The 25965-nt window shown below is 42.1% G+C and overlaps 1 protein-coding gene across 12 annotated transcripts in view; it reads left to right on the top strand.

Annotated features, from left to right (window-relative positions):
* MAST4 (microtubule associated serine/threonine kinase family member 4) overlaps window positions 1–25965 on the top strand; it is a 603634-nt gene that overhangs the window by 428348 nt on the left and 149321 nt on the right. The window contains exon 1 of one of the 12 annotated variants that reach the window (XM_043887661.1): window positions 847–2301. The exons of 9 other annotated variants lie outside the window; for them this stretch is intronic. In XM_043887661.1, coding sequence (XP_043743596.1) covers window positions 2210–2301 — 92 coding nt within the window. In that variant the 5' untranslated portion in view covers window positions 847–2209. Of the gene's footprint in view, window positions 1–846; window positions 2302–13207; window positions 14249–25965 lie in introns of those variants that run through there. 2 more of the 12 variants (XM_043887666.1, XM_043887664.1) reach the window with 2 other exon arrangements.

The following is a 25965-nucleotide window of genomic DNA, read 5'->3' as shown; positions in this document are numbered from 1 at the left end:
CCAGGAATTTTGCTCTTAACCAATATTCTATACTACTTTATTAGAGAAAGCTTTTATCTAGAGTGGTGGTTCTCAACCAGGAGCCATTTTGTCCTCCAAGGAACTTAAGGCAATGTCTGCAGATATCATTGAACATCACAGCTGCTATCTAGTGGGTAGCAAACAAGGAGGCTGCTAAATGTCCTCCAATGCACAAGACAGCGCGCGCACCCCCCCCCCCCCCCCCCCCCCGGCCCGCCGTCCCAGACAAAAAAACTAGCCTAAAATATCAGTAGTGCTGAGGTTGGGAAACTGCTTTGGAGTATGGTACCATCTCTGTGTAAGCCTTTAAAAGATACTTTTTTCAATATTTAAAACCATTTTTTTTTAAAGAAGATATGACTTAGTATGGGGCAATAAATATTGGACCAAGTTCCTAAGCATCTGATGAAGTGTATTTTGCCACATAAAATTGAGAAAATATTGTCATCTTTGTCTACTTGTATAGATTTCAAGGATCTGAGGAGGCCCTAAGAGTTTGGGGAGATAATGCATAAGATAGCCCTGGACGAGAATTATCAGAAATTCTTAGAGTTCTTGGGGTGATAATATATCTGTGGGTAACCAGAATCAGATAAAGAGTACATCCTAAACCAGATTCCTGTTTTGTTTACCCGGCTCCCTTGTCAGCTGACCACTCCCATTGCCTTTTTCTTCACCTTTCTAAGAGTTGGACAAGATTTAGCGACTGGACTGAACAACAACATATATTTCTGTAAGCAAGTTTGTTTCAATATTTACTGGATGACGTAAACCATCTTTTTAAGTGTTATTTTTGCTTAGACATTAAAAAAAATTGGTATTTCTTGCCATATTACACCAGATTTGAGGCAGCTAATTTAAACTCTAATGTTTTCTTTATATAAGAAAATCATAACCATTGGTGGGTTTGGGGAGTAATTTGAATACTGTGGCTTTCTTGGAAGTGAATGACAACACTGATCCAACCTCCCCTTCATTCCTTCCTTTCAAACTCTTAACACTCCTGGCAGGAAAATGATTCTAGCATTGGTTTACTGAAAGTCAGGCAGTGTCTTCACAGGTAGTGGTTGACCAGTCCCGAGATTGGGTGAAGCCACACATATGCGCGCTGTGGCAATTCATCAAATGGATGTAAACTCGTAAATTCAGTTTACTGAGGTTTTAGGTGAGTGTGGCATCCCCTTGGCGTGCTTTTTCTACGCAACCAACAGCGTCTCTTGGCAAAGAGTCATTACTGACTTCCTCGGAGCGTTTTCCTGACGATCCAGTCTGCAGTGAATCACGGACCAGCCTCCAGGTGTGCGCGGCATTCTCCACCCGGTTCCGGATTGCGCTGGTTTATTCATGCCGAGGGGAGGACCCGCCAGGGGCTCGGCGCTGGGGCTGCGGGGGCCGCGGGAGATGCTGGGGGGTCGCGGTCTGCGGGGCTCACGCACCGGCTCGCCCGCCGCCTTTCCCATGAGGCCCCGCTCCGCAGGGGAGTGTCTGCGCCCGGACCGGTCCCCGCCGCCCGGCCCCTTCCCGCGGAGGCTGCACAAAGGTGTCTGGCTGCCGTCCGCCAACAGGCCAGCTTTCTCAAAGTGCTTTTAAGTTTCCTTTTTTTTTTTTTTTCTTTTGAGGAGGGGCGAAGAAGAGGAGCTTTTTCCATTTACATTCCTTTCCTTGTATGTAGATACCGAGAGGAAACTCAGCACTGGGCATGTTCGGATGTTGAATGGTTTTGCTGATAAGCAACCAGCCCTCCCGGAACCGAAGACTTAAAATAGTCGTCACCCCTCCCGTCCCCACCCCCCCGCAGGAGCTGCAAATGGTATCTGCCAAACAGATGACAGAGTACCTTGGACTGAATCACACACAGACAGCGTTTTGAGCCGGACGCTCGGCCAAACTCGTGTAATTACTGTTTATAGCTGGCCGAGGCTGACCAGGAGAGGGCAAACCCAAGAGGAAATAAGTTTCTTGAACCTTGGAGAAATGGCTGTGTGTTAATTAAAGGCTAGGACGGGTACTTCTCACTCACGCACCAAGTTGTTCTTGAGATCACAGTTCGCAGCACGGTTCCTCTGGAGGGAGTGAGTAGATAATTGGGATCTTTTTGTCTTTTTTTTCCCCCGCTCTCCTTTTTCTCTCCTCCTCTCCGTTTTGGTCTTATGGCCTCGAACCCGCGGTGAATTGAAGCGAGAAAGAAATGGATATGTCTGACCCCAATTTTTGGACTGTGCTCTCAAACTTTACTTTGCCTCATTTGAGGAGTGGGAACAGGCTTCGGCGAACACAAAGGTAAAAACGCGGGGGTTCCTTTTTGCCTTGGAGAGGGAATGAACGCTTTGGCTTCAGAGGCTGCCCTACGGCCTGGGCCCCCCCTAGCAACTGGGGTGTTGTTGATTGGGTAACAGTTTGAGAAGTTTATGCTCTGCCAGGGGCGCCCTGGCTCAGGTGTTCCCTCCTCCTCGCGGATTTCCTGGCTCATCCTGATAAATGTGGTTTTTCGGAATTCTCTTTCTGAAATGTGGAGAATCGGGACCTGGAGTTGTGAGTGGTGGGAAGAGCAGGGAAGCGGGAAGAGATCCTTGCTCACTCTTTTTGATCTGATCGCTTGTCCATTTCATTCACTCCATGATGGGAGCGTCTGCTTCTCTGAGTAGAGCCTTTCAGATGCTCTCTCTGCTCTATTAAATATTTAACCTTTATACAATGGACATGTCCAGCGCAAAGATAGCTCAAGTTTGCCTGTTTCAAATTGTCTGCTTAAAGAGATAAGTCTGCATAACTTTGCATTTTATTTTTTAAATTGATTTGCTGACGTGTATTTCTAGTACAGGACTGGCCTTTTCATTTTGTAACATATATCTGTTAGAGTAGGTGAAAAGAAAAAAGATTTTTTGAATCAAGGAGAAGCTCAAGCCACAAGTGAAAGGCAGTTGAGAGTTAGTTGCTGACAGTTGGGTGAAAGAAAATGATTTTAAAGGAGGTGTGCCTCCTCTCTCTGCATTTGTGTCCAGCACAGGCAGGTGGCATGATTGTGGTTTTAGAGGGGCACACCCTCTGAGTTGTGTAAGTACAGATTCTTTGTTTTTCTTCAGAACTTGCCTTGAACATACACGTGAACACACACGAGGCCGCGGTACAGTCAAATAAACAGGATGCTTGGCTATCAGATTGGAGATTCATAATCTCTGTCCTCCAGTGTTTAAAGAACACAGGAAAGTGGTTCATTCTGTTTGGTTGTACCAGTAACTTTTTGCAGCGTTAGTGCAGATATGTGATGCTTTGGAAAACTTAGTAGTTTTTCCTTTTGACCTCTCTCATGGTATTTCTTAAATTTCAGAAGTGTCCTGGAATACACTGGCATATGCTGTTTATATATACATGCATATATACATATAGAAAAATATGTGTGTGTGTGTATGTGTGCGAGAGAAAGGGATTGCATCAATTTGTAAATCATAGCTTTTCATGTAACTTGAACGATGCTGGTACCACTAAACCATGTGATGATCTAAAGCTGTCCCTTTTAAATAGGATGGCTGTGCTTTTCACATTCTGCTACAGTGTTCAGAGAGAAAGAGACTCTTGCGGTGTTGGTCATTTGTGTACAGGCTGTGTCATCCACACACCAGACGCCCCCAAACAGTGGATCAGTTGAAGAGATACCTACTGTACCGGAACCGGGCCTGTGCTCCTCATGGCAGTGAATTCTCTGACGTGTGTGTCAGGAGTCTTAACCGTGTCTGAGTGATGTAGCCTGGGCTGTGATATAGCTGCTCCTCTCACCTGGAGCCACTTCTGGGCGAGAGGAGTCTGCCCTGGCATCATGCCTGTGTGTCTGAAACTGAGGAGTAACTGGAGTGTTTCCTTCCCGTACTTACATGTTTGATGGTGTTATTGAGGCAGACACATCAAGGACTCTCAGGCTGGTCCGACCACGGCCTTAGGGCAGTTCCTACTCAGCCTGGAACACTCCATTTGAGACAGCTCGCCCTGGCAGAGAGCCTCGGTTCTAAAGAAACTTGGGTTCTTCCCAGCCAGATGAGAGTGTGGGAGGGCTGTGTCCATTCCCCAAGTCATGGGCCCGTCCCTTCAGTTTCGTGATACAGAGAGAGAGGTGGAATTTCTTCCCTCCCTTCTCAGAATACAGGTTGTCACAGCCTGTTTGTTAACTGGGGATTTCCAGGATTCACAGAGTTTGGGAACTTGTATCCTGGAGACCAGCTCTAGATACACCTACTTACAGGTTTCCCGGGGCCCCAGCTGCTTTCTGTTTATCATGTAGATTCGGGAAGATGAAGGGCAGGTGTCCCGCTCTCCGGGTCAGTGTATGTGGCTGTTGCCTTCTCTTATTATACAGCGATCAACTCTAGCTCTGTGTTCTTTTTGCTTTTGTAAGGACACGAAACCTCTGCTTGTAGGATGACTCTTCCCCTTCTGTGACCACCCTTATCGGCTCCCAGTCCTACTCCTCTATGTGCCACGTCAGTCCTTCTTATCGCAGTGATCGGCTTCCCTAAGTCTGCCCTTTGAAAACGACCTGTCCGTTCCCAGGTTGCCTGCCCCTTTCGCCAGCCTCGCTGAGGGTGTGCCCCGTGTCCGGGTGGTGATGCCTTACCTTCATCCTCAGCTGGATGTGCCTGAGCCCTTGGGACAGCTCTCCTGCCCAAGCCTGGCTGCTTCTCTGTACATTTGCTTGCATATTTTATTTCCACTGTTTCTTCTGATTATGTTGTAATCCAGAGGACTTGATGATAACCTTTTCTTCAGTATCAGCCTCTTACATCTATCAAAGGATAAAATCCAGCTTTGAACTTGTGAATGAGTGTCTTGGAGCACCTCAGGATAGAATGTTGACCACTTAGACAAAAGAAAGAGAAGCTGAATGGTTTCCGACTCATCTCAGTGTACATCGTGGTAGAAACTGTCATCATGGAGGCCTTCGGGTTTTTGCCGGATCGCGTCTGCTTTGCTGTTCGGCATGGCTCTGCTTTGTTGGTTTGTGCTCTCATGGGGATGCTTTTAAGGTTTCTCTTCCAGCTCAAAGCTCTGCCTGGCTCGTAACTCCTGAATTCTTGGGAAAAGGCGCTTACAAACTGACCCTCAGGCCTGAACTCTTGAACGGGTCCTGATGCACTGAAAGCCTAACTTCCCTGTACTATGTCCCAATGATGATATTTTGTTCTCTTCATTCCTTTTGAACTGGCATGTGGCAGACACTGAGTTGTCTGGATGCAAGCTGATTTTGTTTGCTGTTTTGCTGTAAACCTCACATTTCCATTGGTAATGGTTCCTTTTTTTATGACTGGCTTTGCCTACCTGTCCTCCCCCTCCTCATTTCCTCAAGGTGGTCTTAATACAGCCATTCACCTGCTGCTTTGAGGGACAGAAATCTAGGCTGAATAAACAGGGTATTTCAACCAAAATGTGTTGTTTTAAACTGAAGTAAGAATTGCACTTTTTAGAGGCTGTGAATTTCATAGATCTTTGGATTCTCCATTCACTGGAGGATCCCCTTACAACTTAGAATGGGAATTAGTTTGCCTGCTTTGTGTTACTATTTCTTTGTGACATATTTTCCTTTCTGGTTGAATTAAAAATTTTGAGGGAGGCGAGATCAAGCGTCTCTTTGACTTCTATCTTCTATATGTCACACTGTAAAAAAACACACACCATCTATTTATAAATGTTGCTGCTTGGTTTTACAGTGCACCCTTAGTTTTGTTGAAGTGTAGTGACTCTAGACGATGCTTGAATTTTAACCTTAATGGTAAGAAATCTGTCATGTTTTCTTTGGGCTTAAATGATAATCTCCAAACCTCAGTGACACCTCAGTCAGTATAATCCTACGCAGGCCATTGGGTAGTTTGTGACTCAGTTCATCATTTTGACAGAGGCTCCAAATGTATTTTTCTGAGAACCCTTGGGATAAAAGGTTATTTCAGTTTTGCTTTATTTTTGCTGAATTCACATTACTCAGCAGTTGCAATGAGCAGCAGGTACATTCAGGGATCTTAAACTAACTGCTGTAGTTGTCAGAATGCATTGAACTTTTATGCACTCTGTGTCTCCTCTCCAGAAACATATGGGGTGTTTGGTGAGTTTTTCTTTTGTTTTGAGCATGAATATATGTCTTTTAGCAGGATAGAATATGCTTCCTTCCTGCCCTGGCATGTCAGGTATTGGTTATCCCGTGCTTACCCCTTTTTCAGAAAGCCCGGTTTAATCCACATTTATTGTGCATCTATTGTGTGCCTGGGCACCGTGACTCAAAGCTGAAAGTCACAGGCATGCCTTCAGTGAAGGGGTGCAGGTGAATCATTGCAAATCAGGGCGATCAAGAAGTATTTACCAGGTACATAGGAGCTGAGAGATGTACCATACAGAAAATCGTGGGGAGGTTTTAAAGGGTAGGTTGGCATTTATCAGACAGAAAGACAAGGCCTTCCCAAGGAGCAAGAGGAATGGTGTGTATGAAGGCGTGGTAGCCTCAGCAACACAGAGTTCGAGGGATTATACATAGCTTAGTATTGCTGGAGCATAAAGAACCAGAAGCATAACTTGGTACTGCTGAAGCATGAAGTTTAAAGAGGCTATATAATAGAGCCCAATGGTTAAGAGAGTTGATCTGAAGCCAGTTTACCTGAGTTTGAATCTTAATTCTGTGATATTGTCTATTGAATTAGTTAACTTATTTGGAATTCTGTTGCTCTATCTACAAGATAGGGATAAGTACATTACTTATTTCATAGGATTGTTGTAAGATTAAAATATGTCCATATGTGTAAAATGCTGACTGCAGTGACTCACATATGAAAACTTTCAATAAGCCCTAACTCTTGTTATGGTTACTGTCATCACAACGAGGGGATGAATAGTGGGTGATGACTGAGGAGAGAGTTGAGGCTCTAGGTATTTGTGGGAGCCTGGGGAGAGAGGCACATCTAGCAATGCTGGGCAGTTTTAGGTCTGAGAAAGGAGAGTGAGACCTCAAAACCAATGGATGAGTTATGGCAGTAGCCTTTCTAAAGGGTTTTGCAGGTCTGAGCAAAGAATGTGATGAGATTAGACCTTGAGAGCTATTGAGGGTATAAAGTTGGGAGAAGCTAATGAGTTGTTGGCTCTGAGGAATGAAGAAGGGTACCACAATGGCCCTGGGGGTTTTAACTTGGGGAACTAGGGAAATGGAGACTCACTTGTACATAGAAGACACAAGAGCTGGGACTCGCAGTGTCCCCTGGGGTCCCCAGAGGGGACCGTTCATCCACATTGAGTGAGCACCTTTCCCGTGATGTACTGTGGGGCAGCCATTCGGTCATTCAGACAGAACCAATGGTCTGTGTTGGGCCAGGGATGGAGCGTGAACCAGACAGAGGGCTTGGGCCTCAGAAATAGACCAGCATCTACGTAAGTCAAGTGCCACACGGTGGTCACCGTGTCCTGGAGGCCGTAAGCAAGAGCTGAGAAGAGAGAGTGACGGTGAGGAGGCTACTGTAGATAATGTGGTCAGGGCAGGTCTTTGAAGAGATAATGTTTAAGAGAAGATCTAAAGGATGAGAAAGAGATGTGGGCGGGAAGACTTCGGGAGTAGGCCTGTGGGAACAGTCAAGGCTTGGCGGCTGAAAAGACAGAGCCCTAGGCAGGCCAAGTTGGGTTGTAGGTCCGGGGCTGTTGGGGAGGCTGGACCAAAAATAATAGGCTTGGAAGTCCTCATTAGGACCATGCAAAATGTGCTAGATGAATCTGTGGGAAAGCTGAAGATGTCCCATTGAAGGAAAGGGCAGAGATGGAGATAGGAAATGGAAAGGAGATGCGGAGGAGAGGGAAGGGAGCCAGCAGAGTGTTCTCACAGAGATCCCAAGGGAGTGGCCAGCCGCTGCTCCACAGAGATGACCCGAGGTGTGCGTGTGTCTGAAGACTGGGGAGGCCTGGGTGACTTCACCCTGAACCCCGGCCACAGAGGGGTGGGGTGGGGGTTGGGAAATGGAAGTGAAGTGAGGCGTCGGCGACTGTGGGTGGCAACCACTCTCTGTGGGAAGCCAAGTCCAGCAGCGGCACATCCCCGCGTCCCAGCCTCTGCGTGCTCACAGCTGGCCTGTCAGTCCTCTTCCCTGAATCATATCCCCTTACTCACTGTTGCTCACTTTACTGTCTGCTTCATCACCCAAATAGGCAATGACAGCTTCCTCTCCCCTCTCCTCTGGAAGCTCAAGTTCTCTCCCCAGCCTCCTGAGTTGTCTCCTTTCTGACGTGTTTTCAGTTGGAGCTGTTCCGAGTGTCTCTAGCTCCGCTCGGCCCCCTCACTGATTGTGCCAGAGCCTGCCCCTGAGCTGAGGGTGCAGAGGGAGGGTGTGCGGCCTCCTCCCCAGCCCCCAGCCTGCTCCGGACGGCTGAAACCTGGTGCGCACGTCCCTGCTCTTGTCCTCTCTAGCCTCACCTGCCTGCCCCTCCCTGCGTCTCTGCACCCATTCCCTCCCACTCCTGGCTTTGCCCAGGCCTGTTTCATAACTGCTTCCTTTCATCCTTCTTTCTTCATGCTCCTGACTGCATTTTCCGCCGGCAGGACAGGCCTGCCCCTCACTGCAGGGCTTGCCCTTCTGTCCTCTCATCTTGCCTCTAGTGAGTTCTGACACGGACGCTGGTCTGTGAGGCAGTCACGCCTGCACCCCTCCCCCAGTCTGATTGGGGGGACCCCTGGGGAAGCGGGGACCATGGGGAGCCCAGGCCAGGAGCTCCTCGAAGTGACTTGGGTGAAGCGTCCGGCTGCCCCATACTAGAGCAGCGTGTTCTCTGGTCTTCAAGCTGACCAGACACAAGGGATGTGGGCCAGAATATACACATCTCAGAAATATTGCTCTAAACTTCCAGTGGGAAGTTTACAACAGGAGATGACCGATCATTTGTTTTCCCCCTTGAATGTGTAGGTCTTTTGTGAGGGGAGAGGGAAGGAGTAAGAGGGAGGAGGAGAGGAATGAGCGGGAGCAGTGTGTGAGACAGGCAAAAAGTAGATTTCAGAAGAAGTTCATTAAAAACAAAGCTTTAGAATATGGAGCATATGTTCCCGGGGGAGGTGTGGACTGTTGGTTGCTGTAATGAGTCGACTCTGGAAGGGGTATACTTGTGCTGGTAAGTTCACAGTGAGGAGAGAGAATGTTACATGCTTTTATGACTCTGTTTGCTTCTCCTTATGTATAGATCCTGTTATCAGAAGCCCAAATGATATCTTTAAAACAGGGGGCTCATAAGCCTCAAGTTAGAGACCATCTGCCTTGTGGGCTAAAAACTGACAAATGTTGGGGTTGAGAGATTGTCCCTTCTCACAATAGTGTGAAGGTGACTCATAGAGGAGAAGGCTTGGGGTAGGGCTTTATTCTGAATAATTTGGGAGAGTCCTCCTTGTATTGGTTCAATGGAAATAGGCAGGGATCTCAGGACTTGAGGCTCTGAACCCCCAGCTCACCTCCCCAGCACTGCCATCTCTCAGTGTGAGTAAGCATGCACAAAGCTATTTTTAATCGGAGCTGTCTTCACTACATGTAACCTAGTCATTTGGGAGTGACATCATGGTAACTGAGTAATCCCTTTGAAAGTTTATCAGAGATCCAAGATAGTAGAATGGTCCTGGGGCTACTTGGATGAAAGTAGGTACAGGGTGTGTGTGTAAAACCATTTATTAAAAGCAGGCCCAAGCTCTATGTAGAAGCCTTGGATATCTAGCAACACGCTGGGTTTTTGTGACCCATGGCACATTTTGTAACTAGAGGACTATCTCTAAGTAAAAGTTCATGTGGTTATTAGTACTTGTTCTGATACTTTATTTTCTTTCCTCTATTTTGGTAATTAGGAAAGTTCCCTTGTGAATTTGGTTATAAATTCTGAAAATATTGACCTTAAATCTTATTAATAGCATGAGAAGACCAGTGGGAGTTTTAGCTACACTAATGGTTATTGGATATGCTTGTTAGGGAGGTAATTATAGCAATATCAAACTGAAACATCTTGTTGTTTTGTTTTAAAGAAAAAAGGCTCAAGCAGAGCATTTAGGCTTTGATTAGCATTTGAAGGTAAAATAGATTGGTGAAAAGAATAGACAGTCAATGTTTATTTTATCCTAAGCATCTTCATTGCCCGTTTTAGGACTTTATACATTCTGCTGACTTTGGAATTTACATTTATCAGTGATTTCTATTTTGTTAGAGTTCAGAGTGTTTTGGGAAACTAATTGCAGGCAAAATTCACACACACATGTATATGTGTGTTTGTGTGTGTGTGTGTGTGTGTATGCTTAGTTGCTCAGTCATGTCCTCCTCTGTGTGACCCTATGGATTGTAGCCCACCAGGCTCCTCTGTCCATGGGGATTCTCCAGGCAAGAATACTAGAGTGGGTTGCCATCCCCTCTGCTAGGGGATCTTCCCCTCCCGGGGAGCGAACCCAGGTCTCCTGCATTGCAGGCAGATTCTTTACTGTCTGAGCCACCCGAGGAGCCCAAATATTTTGTTATTGTTCAGCCGCTTAGTTGTGTCTGACTCTTTGCGACCCCATGGACTACAGAACGCCAGGCCTCCCTGTCCTTTACCATCTCCTGGAGCTTGCTCAGACTCATGTCCATTGAGTCGGTGATGCCATCCAGCCACCTTGTCCTCTGTCGTCCCCTGCTCCTCCTGCCTTCGATCTTTCCCAGCATCGGGGTCTTTTCTAATGAGTCGGCTCTTCGCATCAGGTGGCCCAAGTATTGGAGCTTCAGCATCAGTCCTTCTAATGAATATTCAGGATGATTTCCTTTAGGATTGACTGGTTTGATCTCTTTGCAGTCCAAGGGACTCCCCAAGAGTCTTCTCTAAGACCACAGTTCAAAAGCATTAATTCATTGGCATTCAGCCTTCTTTATGGTCCACCTCTCACATTCTTACATGACTACTGGAAAAACCATAGCTTTGACTATTTGTACCTTTGTGGTCAAAGTAATGTCTCTGCTTTTTAGTACACTGTCTATGTTTGTCATAGCTTTTCTTCCAAGGAGCAAGCGTCTTTTAATTTCATGACTGCAGTCACCATCTGTGGTGATTTTAGAGCCCCCCGAAATAAAGTCTGTCACTGTTTCCATTGTTTCCTCATCTATTTGCCATAAAGTGATGGGACCAGATGCCATGATCTTCATTTTTTGAAAGTTGAGTTTTAAGCCAACTTTTTCACTGTCCTCTTTCACCTTCATCAAGAGGCTCTGTAGTTCCTCTTCGCTTCCTGCCATAAGGGTGGTGTAATCTTCATATCTGAGGTTATGATATTTCTTGATTTCAATCTTGATTTTCAATCTTGATTTCAGCTTGTGCTTCATCCACCCTGGCATTTCACATGATGTACTCTGCATATAAGTTAAATAAGCAGGGTGACGATATACAGCCTTGACGTACTCCTTTCCCAATTTTGAACCAGCCTGTCTTTCCATGTCTGGTTCTAACTGTTGCTTCTTGACCTGTATACAGATTTATCAGGAGGCAGATAAGGTGGTCTGGTATTCCCATCTCTTTAAGAATTTTCCACAGTTTGTTGTGATCCACACAGTAAAAGGCTTTAGCGTAGTCAATGAAGTAGTAGTAGATGTTTTTCTGAGTACTTCTCAAATACACTTTTATCTTTTCACAGGAAAGAAGGAGCTACATATCTCTGGAAACTTTCTAATCTAATGTGGACATTCATATAGGAAATAGCTTTTTCAGATAATGTATTAGTTTCAGAGTGAATCACTTGGCTCGAGGGAAGAAGGAACTAGTGAAACTTGGGTCATAGAATCAGAGAGGGAGGAACACTGCTGGATCCACTAGGCTCATTTTGCCATATGAGTGTTTGCTGAAGCTGTCTTTGCTGTGCTTTATTCTGTCTAATTTTAAACATTACAGTGTGTGTTGATGTCTCAGGACCCTGACTTTGACCTTACAACATTTCTCTTGAGAGTAACTATTATATCATCTAGCCACTGTCAGATTTCTTAGCCACTAGATCTGAAGAATCTGAACCTGTGGCTGGCATAAAAATCACCTATGTCCCTTTAATATACCTATCTTTTAAAGTGCAATATGATGGATATCTTTTAATTAGAAGCTACAATTATTGAATGTTTTACTTTTACAGATAGATGAAGGGGTTAAGGGGAAAAAAGTATGTTTGTCATGGGAAAAACTGCTAGCTGAATAAAACACTCTAGGAAATACGGTAAATGAAACCTTTGTTACTATAAAACAATGGCCATTAAGTGACTATTATGTAATGTTATTTCTTAAGTCTGATCTGGAATGGCTTGTTGCCTTTGGAACTTGGGATAGAGTTCCTGTACAAATATTACTTTCACTTGGCTAATCTCAAGATTTTTGAAGCAAAATTGAAAACTTTTCCCTGTAGGTTGTCTACGTCAGACACTGAGCATGAAGGTACAGAATCCATGTCGAATGCATTACTTTTCTAAGTGAAGGTTAGTTTTATCGTCTTTGTACTCTCCATTCCAGGCATCCCTTGTGGTTCAGTGGTAAAGAGTCCGCCTGCCCATGTAGGACCCTCAGGAGATGCGGGTTTGATCCCTGGCTGGAATAATCCCATGGATACGGGAGTTTGGTGGGCTTTAGTCAATGGGGCTGCAAAAAGTGGGACATGACTGAGCATATGCACAGGCTTACATATTCTCCATTCTAGACCCATCTAGATAAACACAAATTATTTGCTAATCCAAAAAAGAGTTCACTGTAAAATTAGCCTACTCTTGCTTAACTGCTCCAAAGGGCAAACAGGTGGCAGGACAACTGATAGGCCCACTCACCTGACTTGGCAGGTTGAATGAATGACTATGAATTTGCATTTTCCATAAAACATAGTGAAGTGAAAGTTGCTCAGTCGTGTCTGACTCTTTGCGACCCCATGGACACTACAGTCCATGGAATTCTCCAGGCCAGAATACTGGAGTGGGTAGCCTTTCCCTTCTCCAGGGGATCTTCCCAACCCAGGGATTGAACCCAGGTCTCCTGCATTGCAGGCGGATTCTTTACCAGCTGAGTCAGAAGGGAAGCCCCCATAAAAGATAGGTCCCTAAGTAAAGGAAAATTTTAATTTATGATTCAAATGGTCATGGTGGGACAGGTAGCATATAGGATAGTTCAGGGGTGCTTAAGGTCATAGTTGTTGGTGAGGATTCTGCAAAATGAGCTAATATGTTTATGAATTATAATTTCCTGTGTGCTTTAGGATTTGATGTTTAGGGTTAGATGTTTGGACCACAGAGCTAGTAAGGAATAAAAGTTGCGCCATTTTTATGATATGACCTGTAAACTTTGTATGTAGCGTTTTTCCTCAATAGATGACTTTTCTCATGTCAATTAAAAAAAAAAAACTAACCTTGGAAATATAGGATTTTTAAGGTAAAAAGTCAATAGTGGTTTTTATAAACCTCCTTAACATGGTAATCCAAACTCAAGATCAGACCTCTGCTTGCTTCAATGTAGTCCTTAGATCTTAGTGATTTTTGGATGTTATTTTTTACCAGCATTACTCTGGCCAAGATACCCTCCTGATAGGTTGACTTAAGTTTTTCTCTAAAATTGTTATTGATTGCTGATCATTTGATGGCTTCTTTAAAAAAAAGAGAAAAAAAAAACCTTCTCACACAGAAGAAATTGTAGTTTATTTACCTTTCGAGATTTAATGTTATAATTATTCTACCTTCTCACATCAGACCTAGGGTAATATTAGGATCAAAAGATACAAGTTACTTGAACTGGCTAGATATACTGCAACTTTTTGATGGCATACAAACTTTTCATTTCATGGATCCCAGGTTTGAAATCCATGAAGAATAGGGTTCTGACTTTTGGCACAGATAGACATATTCAGAAGTGTTGTATTCAAGCCAGAGTAAACATATATGCCCTTTACACTTTCTTTTGGTTAGCAGAAGTCGCTTCTGAACACTTATTTTGGCATTAAGGAAGCTCGTCATGACCTATTGTTCCAGAAAGATTATAGTTCTCACTTTAAGCCAGTTTTCTAGTTCCCATGTAAATGAAATGCCCAGCCGAGAAAACAAGCTTCGCTTTTCAAACCTTCCATTCTTTTAGGCGTGTCCTACAGGCAGTGGCTTGTAGCTGCTCCTTCAGCCTCTTAACAGGTTTGATTTCAAATCTATTTAATAAGAAACTAACATGTTTGGAGGGGATTCATGGCCCAACAATTATGGATTCTGTTGGGAAGTTCCAGGTGTGTATATATCTTAAACTCTATGTTAACGCATGTGAGACTGAAATGATTTTGGCTTGCTTGGTTTGGTTTGGTGTTTGCCTTCTAGTCATAAGGAAGTCTTAGGGATTTGATTGGGAGAAGGCAGCCCCCCGTCCTTATGGCCATGTAGCTCCTCTGTCAATTTCTTGTCTTTGGCTGCCTTAAAAGCACTAAAGAAAACTCACGTGTTTGTAAACTGGGCCAAAAAAATAGAGAAACCAGAAGCCAAAGGTGATTAACCTCTGAAAGATGGTAAGTTAATTACATTTAAAGATACTTGGAGGAACTTATTTATGAGTTATGTATCTCGGTATGATCCTTTTTTCTGCTTTGGGGCTCATGGATGAGGCTGAATCACCTTCTGAAAGCTGATACCCTAGTAACCTAGTTTGACTCTGTCTGACTTCTGTGGGCAAGTCTGGGGATTTATTGCATTGTCTTATTTATTCATTTGTGTACCAAATGTTTATTGAATATCTTTCATATGACCAGGACTATGCTTATCACCTGGGAAACAAAGGTGGCATGGCATGGTCCTTTTGTTCAAGTAGCTCAATCTAGTGGGGTTAAAAAGTGATGTGGATAGATAACTACGGTAACCTATAATAGCCAGTAGGAAAGCCACCAACATCAGCTCGGGAGGAGGGAGAGGAGGAGTATCTGTTGATGTATGTTGTCTCCTTTAAGTCCACCTATAATATCTCTTATACAGATGAAAAAACTGAGGCTTATAGAAGTTAATTAATTGTCCCTAAGTTACTAATAGTACAGGGTAAATCCAGATAAAAACATAAGTGGCTATACTGGCTCCAAAGGAAATACAGATCCAACAATGTTCTAATTATTGAAAATAGTATTTGTAAAGAAAGATTTTAGTCACTTAATTTTTACTGTACAGCAGCCTCCTGGTAATTCAAAGATATTTGTGGAATACTGAGTGCTGAAAATTTTGATCTTTGCTATAGAAATGCCACCTGCTGTCTAAGGGAAGAGAATAAAAAATAGAAGTAGGTTTTACTTTGTTTTAAAATGCCACCTGCTGATTCTCTTTCCCGTTAATGAAAATTGTATATGTATTCTCCTGTAATTTCCCCATCGTAAGTATCACAGTTTATAATGGTATTTGAGTGGGCTTGTGCTTTTGAAATTGAGGTTTTACTTTATAGTGAAGCTCTGAACAGCTGCTGTCTTACAGGCCTTTTGAATGAATAACACTCTACGACACCCCTGCTTGTTTTGCTGAGATTTCTAGGTATTATAAAATCCTGTGCATTAACATGAGTGTATATATTATGGACTTACCTCAAAATCTTTGCCAGTCTGATAATAGAGCGTGTAGTTCATTTCATAGAAGGAATGAAAATTCTAACCTCTTACATGGCAATATGTTGTGAATGCCAGGAAAGATCTGTTAGGGTTTTAGAGATGAATTGCTTACAGGCTTCTTCTTCACTTTTTAAAAACATAGTAATTTCTCTTAAGTATGCTAATGCTAACTCCTAAGGAGATAAATTGATGACACTTAAATGCATATTTTTCCCTTTGAGAAAATCATTGTATTTAGAGAACTAGGGTGTAACTGCTTTGCTATGCTTAAAGCAATTGTGTAAGAATAAAGTATGAATGATCTACGACATACAAAAGGCACAAATATTGTGTCCAGAGTTCTCTGAACCACAAAAATCCTTCAGTGGCCGTGTCTTCGTTCTCAGTGGTGCAGTGTGTGAACGGCTTTTGAGAAATAGCTGTCCCTTACCAAGGATGGAGGGGAAAGAAGTCATTTTTTTTTTTTTTAATGTTAAAGAAGGTGTTTTTCACTGCCACCAATCCAGATCCCTGCTGACACAGGGTTTACGACTCTCATTTACTCACTCTAGAAAAAGAATGTCCAGGCAGCCAGGTAACACTGTTTACTGAGATATAATTTACATGTAGTGCAACTATCCTTTTTAGGTATGCGGCTCTTTGAATTTTGACAAATACATTCATGTAATTATCACAATGAAGATAGAGAATATTTCCATCACTCCAAAAAGTTGTAGGTGCTTTTTAGTTGTTTGGTGGTGCTAATAAAGGTTTAGAATAGCAGGCTTTGCTCTTCCTTCCCAACCCCCTTTAAAAAATTAGCTCCATATTTTATTATGTCTTGCCTAGCTATGCCCCAGTGTCCTTTTTCTATTCCAGAGTCCCAGCTGGGATACCGTGTTACACTGTCATCCTTTTAAACAACCATTTTGATGAAGATGGTTAACAGTACTTAAACATTGATTACATGGTTGGTAATGTCAAGTAGGTTCCAGGAAAATGCATCAGAATGAGATACTCGAAAGAGAAGCTTAAACTACCTAAATTGTGTGGTCCATTATTAGTGTATAATGATGCTTTGGTGCTACATAGGTGAGGAAGTTTTAAGAAACCAGATAAACAAATTCTACTAGCAGAAAATGGTTATAGATAATTTGGTGGTGTTTACTGGGGAAGGAGACAAAGCCGTGAGGTGAAAGACTGGAAGGTGTGTAATTTAAGACATAGATTATGGCGTTAGAAAATACAGAGACCCAGAAGGAAGCATGGAGTTTTTCCATGCCAGTAAAGACAGACCAAAACATACATCTTGAGAAAGATAAAGTCAAGATACTTTATTTGCTTTGTAAAATAATATACCGTGTCTCTTCATGATTTTTATTATATTTTAATTTCAGTGGAATGTATGTAACTTTGAGAAGAAAATGTAAACTTATGCCTAAGACAGAAAATGGAGAAAATATGAACAACTGTTAAAATCACCCCAAATTCTAGTGCTCAAATAAAACCACTGTGAAAAATATGGTGTTATCCTTCCATGTATTTGTTCTGGGCATGTGTGTGCACAAGAGCACATACATATCACAAAACTTATATTTTATTTAGCTTCCTGTTTGATGAAGTACTTCCCGACCTTTTAAAGAGGTTCCTTTAAACACCCACCTTTACAATGGTAAGATTTCCAAAAATGTGCAAGAAAGCATGGGCAGGAGGTTATCTGTAAAATTGAGGGGAAACATTCAAACTCATGCTGTGAGAGCTGCCCTGCTAATGAACAGTGTCACCTGACGTGGGAGTGTCCACGCATCTCACTGGTCTGCAGAGTTGGGGCGAGGCCATGGATGCCCATGATGTCACCTTGGATGGTCTCACAGTTTAGTTTCTGTTTTTCTCCACCTGTATTCAGATCTCTTTTGAAATGTTCCCTTTAAAAATCCTCCTGCTAACTCAGAAAGATTCCAATTACCATCTCCCCACAGGCTTAAATGTTAAACCTCAAGATCTAAACTTTATCCCTTATGTGTGTGAGCAGGCTTGCCAGATGGCAGGCCAATTAATATATTTTTGCAAGGTGTAGAAATGTTTTTTCTCCATAGGGGAACAATGAATCCATCTGCTCCACATCTTCCTTTCCCCTCTGTCCTTTGGGGGAAATCATCATTTAATTTTCAGAAATAAATTGTGCAACTCTCTAAGTGATGCTTTCTGCTTTTTAAGGGAGATGGTTTTAAGAATTGAAACTTTTTCTTACTGTAAGGATGTAACAACCCTATGTCATGGATTAAAATATCTGGACATTTAAGTTTCATCCAGGATACTTTCTTTTTATAAGTTGGACATTACAGAATCGTATATTTAAAAGCTAATTTATAGAAGCCTTAACTTGGAAACAGCTTTGGAACATCTAGTCAAACCCCCTCATTGTAAGATGAGGAAGTTGATGCTTAGGTACCAAAGTTTCAAGCTAGTCTCCAGATTCCAAATTAGGACAATGATGTTGAAAACAAAATCTTTCATTTCTCAAGGGGAATAAAAGGAGAGAGAACCTTGAATAAGATTCAACCAGGAGAAGAAGCAAATTCATATTTATTGCCTAATTTTTCTTGAGTTTTAGACACTGAGCTATGTGCATCACCCTTATAGTTTCTTTTCATACACAAGTGGCAATTGATATCAACCAGTAATTAACTATTTAGTGTCTGTGTGTTCCCTCCAACTCTGTTAAAGTTCCTGAAGGACTGAGTACCATGTCTGTTTTTTTTTTAAAGCACTTATAAAGTGTGCTATCCGGGCATGGAATGAATGAATTACCGAGTATGTGAATATCAGTAGGGTTATTTTACAAAATCCTTTCAGGGCGTGTTGGAATTCTAGGAGTGTGACCATCCTAGAGCTTTGCCGTAATCTGGCACGTTCTAATACAGAGTTTGGTTCTTTTTCCCTTGTGGTTATGAAGGTGTTCAGTATTGGGTATTCCAGAAGCTTCTCTTGGGAGGAATGTTTTACTTATAACTCTGTTTGCAGGCACTTTTGCTGTCATAGTTGGGCATAGATTGGGTAATAGTGAATGAAAGAAAAGATTTAGACTTGCCTTTCATTTTCTTTCTTTCAAGGTAGCTCTCCTTCCTTATCTGCATTTAACCTAATAGACTCTGTTCATATAGTAGGAAAAGTTCAGACTTTGGGTCAGGGAGACCTTGGCTGGAATCCTGACTCAGTGACAACCTAGATGTGTGATTTTGGCAGGTGACCTTACCTCTGATGTTTGGTTTCCTCATCTTACATAGGAAGAATAGCCAAAAAATCTTTTTTTTGTGCCTTAAATAAGATAAATTGTGAAACATTTAGATCAGGGGCAGACAAGATACAGTCTAGACCAAATCCACTCTATTCCCTGTTTTTATACATAAAGCTTTATTAGAACTCAGCCACACCATTCAATTAGATATTATCTATGGCTTCTGGTATTACAGTAGCATAATCCGGTGCAGAAATCCACATGTGAACTAGTCTTGTTCCAAGACTATGTTCAAAAGTCCAGTTTGTTTGTATGTCCAACAAAGTTAGTCTAGATACCCAACTAATGTGATCAGCTATGTGGTACTATACTGTAATAGGTTTATAATACTTTTCACACAAATACTGCTTTAAAAATAGACACAAAAGATAAAACATTTTAAATCTTACAGTACAGTACAACAGCTGGCCTACAGGGCACGTTCAGAGCTTTGAAAGTTTCCTACTTGAATGTTCTCGTGTAGGGTCCTTACTGTAGTTGTAACATGAGACTCTGGTTTGCAAAGTCAAAAACATGTACTCTCTGGTCTTCTACAGAAAATATTTGCCAAACCAGGAGCTAGGGCAATGCCTCACAAATATAGATGCTCAGTAAATATTACTTTTACTTTCTTCCCATAGATTATTTCAAGCACAGTCTTTCCCTGTAGGCACTCTTAAAAAAAAAGATGCTGCGGGACGGCCTTCTCTAGTGATTCTTCTCAAGCCCCTGCCCACTTCTGGGGTATGACCAAAGCCTTGAGCCATGACGCAGGCCGGAACGCGCTGAGGGAGGGGTCTCCGTGGCTCCCACCACCTGATGTGGATGGAGCGTGTCTGAACTTGCGCTGGGTGTCATCCACGTGACAGGACTAGAGTTTGCTCCAATCCGAGTGTAAATAAAGGCAGTGCTCTTTTGTAGCATGTCCAATTTAGTTCGTACTTTTTCTAACAGTGAATTAGTAGGTGGGTCCAACCTATACTTCTTCAAAAGCTTCCCAACACAACTCCTCAAACTGTGGAATGTTTTTCATTTCTACACTCAAAAATCATAACACATAATAAATACTGTCTTTAGTAAAGGACCTTCTGAAATCTTACAGCAGGATTTTTCTGCAGCAGTTGTGGGCCATTTGAAAGAGAAAGTTCTCAAAGGAGCAATAACATTTTTTGGTTTGTTTATTTTGTTTTGGGTTTTAAGCAAAATGAACTCAGAGTTCTTTCACGGTTTTGATGAGGGACACCCTGGTGTGTAGTAGAAAACTAAGACAGGGAATATAGACTGCCGGCGTGATACATGACTACACCCCACCTCCCACACGTGGTGGAGAGAGAGATGGAGGGCCTTTAAGAGCTCTTAAGGGCTATTTAGATTTGCTTGCTATTTTTTATTTTAAAGAATGTATTGAGGAATTTTTTTCAGAGTAATAAAGTTGTTTGTTTTTTTTTTTAAACATTTCAGCATTACATTGTGTCTTTAAAAATAAAACTGGGACGAAATTATTAAAAGCATTACCTAAAATTTTGTAAGGTCCTCCTTGACTCTCTGCCTTTCTGTTCCAGCACATTTTAGTGTTTCTGGTGATTCTGCACAGGCTTGTTAGCATTTATCCCAACATGCTGTGATTCTGTATATACTTCTCTGAATTACCAGCTGATTGTGACTGCCTTGAAGCGGAGACTTTGTGCCAGCGTAGTGCCTGGCACATAATAGGCACTTAATAAAGGTTTATTGAATGAAAGTACTCCACAGTGAGCGTATCTGTGCATATAGCTTTTCCTGTCTTTTGGAGCTATTTTGTTAGGATAAATTCCCAGTATAGAGATTTCTAGGCCAAAGTGACATGAACATGTTTATGAATTTTGATACATCGTGCCGGGTAGCTTTTGTGTCTACTTGAGGTTCCTTCCAAGTTTGTGACTCTTATATCACATGTTATGTTATTGCTAGATTGGCAGCCTGGTGGTTCCATATTTTCTCTAGCAAAAAAAAAAAAAAAAAAAAAAAAATGACAGGAGGGTACCTCATTGCCAGATTCAAGTCTGGAAGGAACATTGCATATGCTTTAGGATGAAAAGCTTCTAAAAGAATGAAAATTCCTCTTGTGGAACGTGGGAAATAGAGGGAGGCAAGCAGCAGGGGCAAGATGTGGGGTTAAGGACACTGTTATAGGAGCAAATAACTCCTGGAGTTTTACTGCTGCTCTGAACTTTTACTGTACTGTCATCAATATTTCATGAAAGCAATTGGCTATTTCTTTTATTTGTTCTTCACCCTCAGCACATTTAATGTTCAAAAGTGAAACATTACTAAATGCAAAGTGCTATTAATGCACATTCCAAGATCTGCTTTTATCAAGGTTTGAAATTGTTTGTCTAATGTATTATGCATTTCCATCTTCAATTGATCTGATTTGTGTGTGTGAAATAAGATTGAGTCTCCACGCTGTGACCTTGGGCAGTGCTAGCTTTTTTTGAGTTTGAATTTCCCCTTCCTCGTCTAGTACTTGGCAGGCTCATAAATGAGCACTGATAAATAACCATTCTACCTTTTGGTACAAGTATGCTATTGGTTCACACCTGGAGTCACGTAAATGCCACTTCATAGATGGCATACGAAGTTTATGGGGGATAAGCTGAATACAGCAAGTGTGAAGTGAAAGTCGCTCAGTTGTGTCTGACTCTTTGTGACCCCGTGAACTATACAGTCCATGAAATTCTCCAGGCCAGAATACTGAAGTGGGTAGCCGTTTCCTTCTCCAGGGGATCTTCCCAACCCTGGGATTGAACCCAAGTCCCCTGCATTGCAGGTGGATTCTTTACCAGCTGTGCCTCATGGGAAGTCCAAGAATGCTGGAGTGGGTAGCCATTCCCTTCTCCAGGGGATCTTCCTGACCCAGGAGTTGAACCAGGGTTTCCTGCATTGCTGGTGGATTCTTTACTAGCTGAGATACCAGGGAAGTCCTGAATATACCAAGGGCATCGTTCAATTAGAAATATCCTGTGTTTAGATTGAGGATTCTCATGAGTACAATGGTTTAACAGATATTTTAAAGAGTTTGTGAATATTCTGTGTTCAATATTCCATTGTGCATATATTCTCTTCCAGCTCAGCATCAATCTGTTCATACTCAGACCTGTGACTTCAATCTCTGAGAATGAGATGAAGGAGTTAGAAAAACTTCCCGTATGCTGGATCTGACTTTCAGGGAATATCCCTCATCTTTCCCAGCAAACTAGAGCCTCTGGGCCTTGATCTAGTTAGACATATGTAGGAGGATCTCTGAGAAGCCAGTAATTACATGGTAGCATGTGACCACACTTGGGTCATTCCAAACTGCAACTGTTAAGGACTCTATGAGCAATAAAGTCAGATGATCTTGTTTTTAGTCACGTTTCTGCCACTAACAAGCTGTGTGACATTAGCAAGATTTCCTAGGCTCTCTACTGCTAACCAGTTTTTAAAATCCTGGATTCTATTGACAGTATGGTGAAACCTATGAACCACTTTTCAGAATAGTATCTTTTAGTGTAAATGAAATAAATATATAGAATTATAAAGAAAGCCAGTTATATTGAAATCATAAAACATTAAAAAGTGATGATTTTTGTGATTCTTTGCTAGTACACAAGATATCAGGAGTTAGAGGTGTGTCTAGTTAACTATTAATTCCATAATTTGGAAGTGATTATGGGTATGTGACTTTTTAATGCAGCAACTATACCATGATATGAAAATGTATGTGATTTCTATTGGTGACAAAATCACAAGGAATGCTAATGCTATGTGTGCGCACAGAGGAAATGATATTGTTCAGTTATTGGTTAGTGAAAACCACAAAAGAGTCCAGCTTGTAGACTCATTAAATTCTAGTCATAGACTCCTCACATGTCTCTGGACTCTATGGAAGTCAGGAATAGCTGGATCCAGAAGTTCACTGCGATCCCTGGCAGCTCAGATTCTAGTAGTATAGAGAAAGGCTGACCCAGATGGCCTCTTGAGTTTATCAAAACACTGATTTGGGGCACTGGAATAATTAAGGGACTGTTTTGCCAGGAAAGTAACATTTGATTCACCTGGGAAGTTACCTGGGCAGTTAGTAGTGAGAAATTCCCTGGGTTTCATCTGTTGCTTTTATTTAGCATGTAACTAGGGCTTACCTGGGGAATCCCAGGGACAGAGGAGCCTGGTGGGCTGCTGTCTATGGGGTCGCACAGGGTCGGACACGACTGAAGTGACTTGGCAGCAGCAGGGCTTCATAGGTGGCACCGGTGGTAAAGAACCTGTTTGCCGATGCAAGAGACATGGGGATGTGGTTTTGATTCCTGGATCAGGAAGAGTCCCTGGAGGAGGAAATGGCAACCCACTCCAGTATTTTTGCCTGGAGAATCCCATGGACAGAGGAGCCTGGAGGGCTACGGTCCGTGGGTCTCGAAGAGTCGGACATGACTGAAACAACTTAACACACACATAGGAAGCTCAGGAAATAGTAACACGGTAGGAACAATTGTAACCCTGGTCATTTCCCTTTGGAGGGACCCAAAAATCAGAGCTAAGGGGAATGTGACTGTGTCCCTGTTCTATGCGTATTAAGCCATGTCCTTTGCTTGCATTAGAGGAGCCTGTATCTTTCGGCATCTTGCCGTCAGAGCATCACCGCGTCTTTGTCATAACCACATCTTTTACACAGAGATCGTGTGCTGCACCCACCTACTTACCAGACTAGAATTGTATTGCCTCACTGGAAAGTAAGATCTTTGAAATAAAAAGAAGTTAAGGAATATTAGTGATAAAGCACTTCTCATTTACTTAAAGTTGTTTTCTCTCCTATACATTATGAGTGTTTTAATTATGGAGATCTAAGTATGTTCTATGTGAGAGGAGTGGCAAGCTAAATTTATCCTAATTCTTTCGGAAAATGGAAGCCATTTCTTCTCATTACCTCCCTACCCCCTTCAACTTTGCATTTTGGAGAGAAAGAAATTTTTTTTCTTGAAGAGAACTGTAAATACTTTTAAGTGTCACACCACTTGCCTAATTCAGCATCACTTCACAATATTCATTGCAAATAGAAAGCAAGATTCCTTTTAGCTTTGCAGTTGCATTATAAATGCCTCCATGTTAATCTGGGTACAAATTCTTAGTCTGATAAATCTGGGAGTGGAGTGGTGAGATTTGATTTGTCCATTTGCTTGTGAAAGGTAGTTCATGTAACCATAAGAATGCTTTGTAAACGTGGACTCATTTTCGGGTTAAAAGATCCTCCGCCAAATTAGACTGGAAGCTTGAAGCATAGGCAGCAAGCAATTTTTCCTCCTGAAGGTGCTGCTGTGGATCAATATCTGTTATTGACTCTTCTAGGGTTTTCATGCAATTTTCTATCATAGTCATTTATGCTAATCAGCATGAAACAGAATAATTGTAAATCATAGCCCCTTAGGCACATTTTTCTCTCCTGTAATACTTGAGACCGCAGAATTATGTTCAAAAGAGATGAGAAAAACAATCCATCATTTTTCAGTGACTCATGAAGTTGATGCAGATGTGGATGGTAAGGACTCCTTCCGTCCTTATATTTGGACTTCACTTTATATTTTAATTCTGAATGCCAGTGCAAATGAAACTCGCTGTGAAAAGAAATCAGGTTTAAATTAGCCAGTTACCTTTATTTGTGAAAATGCAAATGCATCATGTTAAATATGGAAGGCAGAATAACTATAATATATCCTATTTTAATGTTTGTACATAAGATTATTAAAAGTTATCTTCATCAGGATGGCATGTTTATGTAATTATTGTAAATTATCAGAGTTATTGCCTGAAGATGTATAAGGATATTTATCTACATATTTAATGATACAATTCAGATAATTAGTGCAGAAGACAGCAATTTTTTTACTTTAATGTTGTACTAAGATAGATAGCTTGTACTGTTTACATTTATTTGTAGTATTGAACTCATTAAAATATGTAGTTATTACAAAAGCAATGTAAAATATATCTGTCTTGACCTATAACTCATACGTGTCATGTATGCTTTAGTCTCATCAGAGTTCCAACTATGCCGTGGAAGCAAAGTCAACTTTAGTGGTAACCATATCCCTGTGCATACCCACAGGTGAATGCAGATGTATTGTGTACATAACACAGTCTGGCTGGGCTGAGGATACAACTCCAAAAGGAAACCCTGTTCAGTAATAGAGGCCTCAGATATGGTGCCTGGATGCAGAGTTGCCTCTACTTATGGACCTGCATATAAAAGATGGGGAACCTTTTTCTAGTTTTCTTTGGATCATTCCAAATAAAAACTTGGCTTGTCGAAATGGAAAATAGAAGCTATATCCTCCCAAGGAAGGATAAGCCTTTTCTGCTTGAGAGTTTTCAGGCTAAAGAAGGTTTGTGGATTGTCACCGAGAAGAGTTGGATGAAGGAGTTGTTTGACTCCCAGTTTGTTTTAAACAGTTCAGATACATCCTTACTTCATGGAAGCCATTCCTTAGCATTGATCTGTTGTCATGGCCACTTCTGAGTTTAAAATGTGCTTGAAAGCAAGGGAGATCTCACTTGGGAGATGAGGCTTGGACGGTGGTGGTGGGGGCAGTCTGCTCCCCATCCTCTGCATCTCTTGGTTCATGAATTCAGTCGAAATTAGTTGAGCACCTTCTTTATGTCATGGATTGTGCTGAGGAGGCAGTGGTGAAGGAGACAGGTGGTTCCAGCCCTCCTGAAAGCTTGTGGTTTCATGGGGAGTGCAGTGGGGGGAGACAGGGGGAGAGGAAGACACATAGAATTAACAAGAATTTACAACCCTGTGTGTGATTATATGTCTCTGCTTACCCACTGTTAGCCATGTTGTGGTGGGGGGAACATAAAATGTTTTGAGAGCATCCCAGGGATTTATAACAGAAAATGGGCTTTCAGAAAATTTAAGCAGGTTGGCTTTTCAGTTTAAGATGGAAGAGAATGTTCCAGGCAAAGAGACAGGTTCCTGTAAAGAGACCTGGAGCAAGAGTTGAAAAATACGATGAGAGTGATCATCAGAAACCTGAAATTTACTCTGCGAGTGGGAGGAACCAGTGAACGATTTTGTACAGGGTAGTAGTAAGATCATGTT

This window comes from Cervus elaphus, chromosome 25 (assembly GCF_910594005.1).
Source record: "Cervus elaphus chromosome 25, mCerEla1.1, whole genome shotgun sequence".
Taxonomy (NCBI): domain Eukaryota; kingdom Metazoa; phylum Chordata; class Mammalia; order Artiodactyla; family Cervidae; genus Cervus; species Cervus elaphus.
The sequence above is the reverse complement of the archived record's forward strand: the minus strand, read 5'-3'. Positions and strand labels throughout refer to the sequence as shown.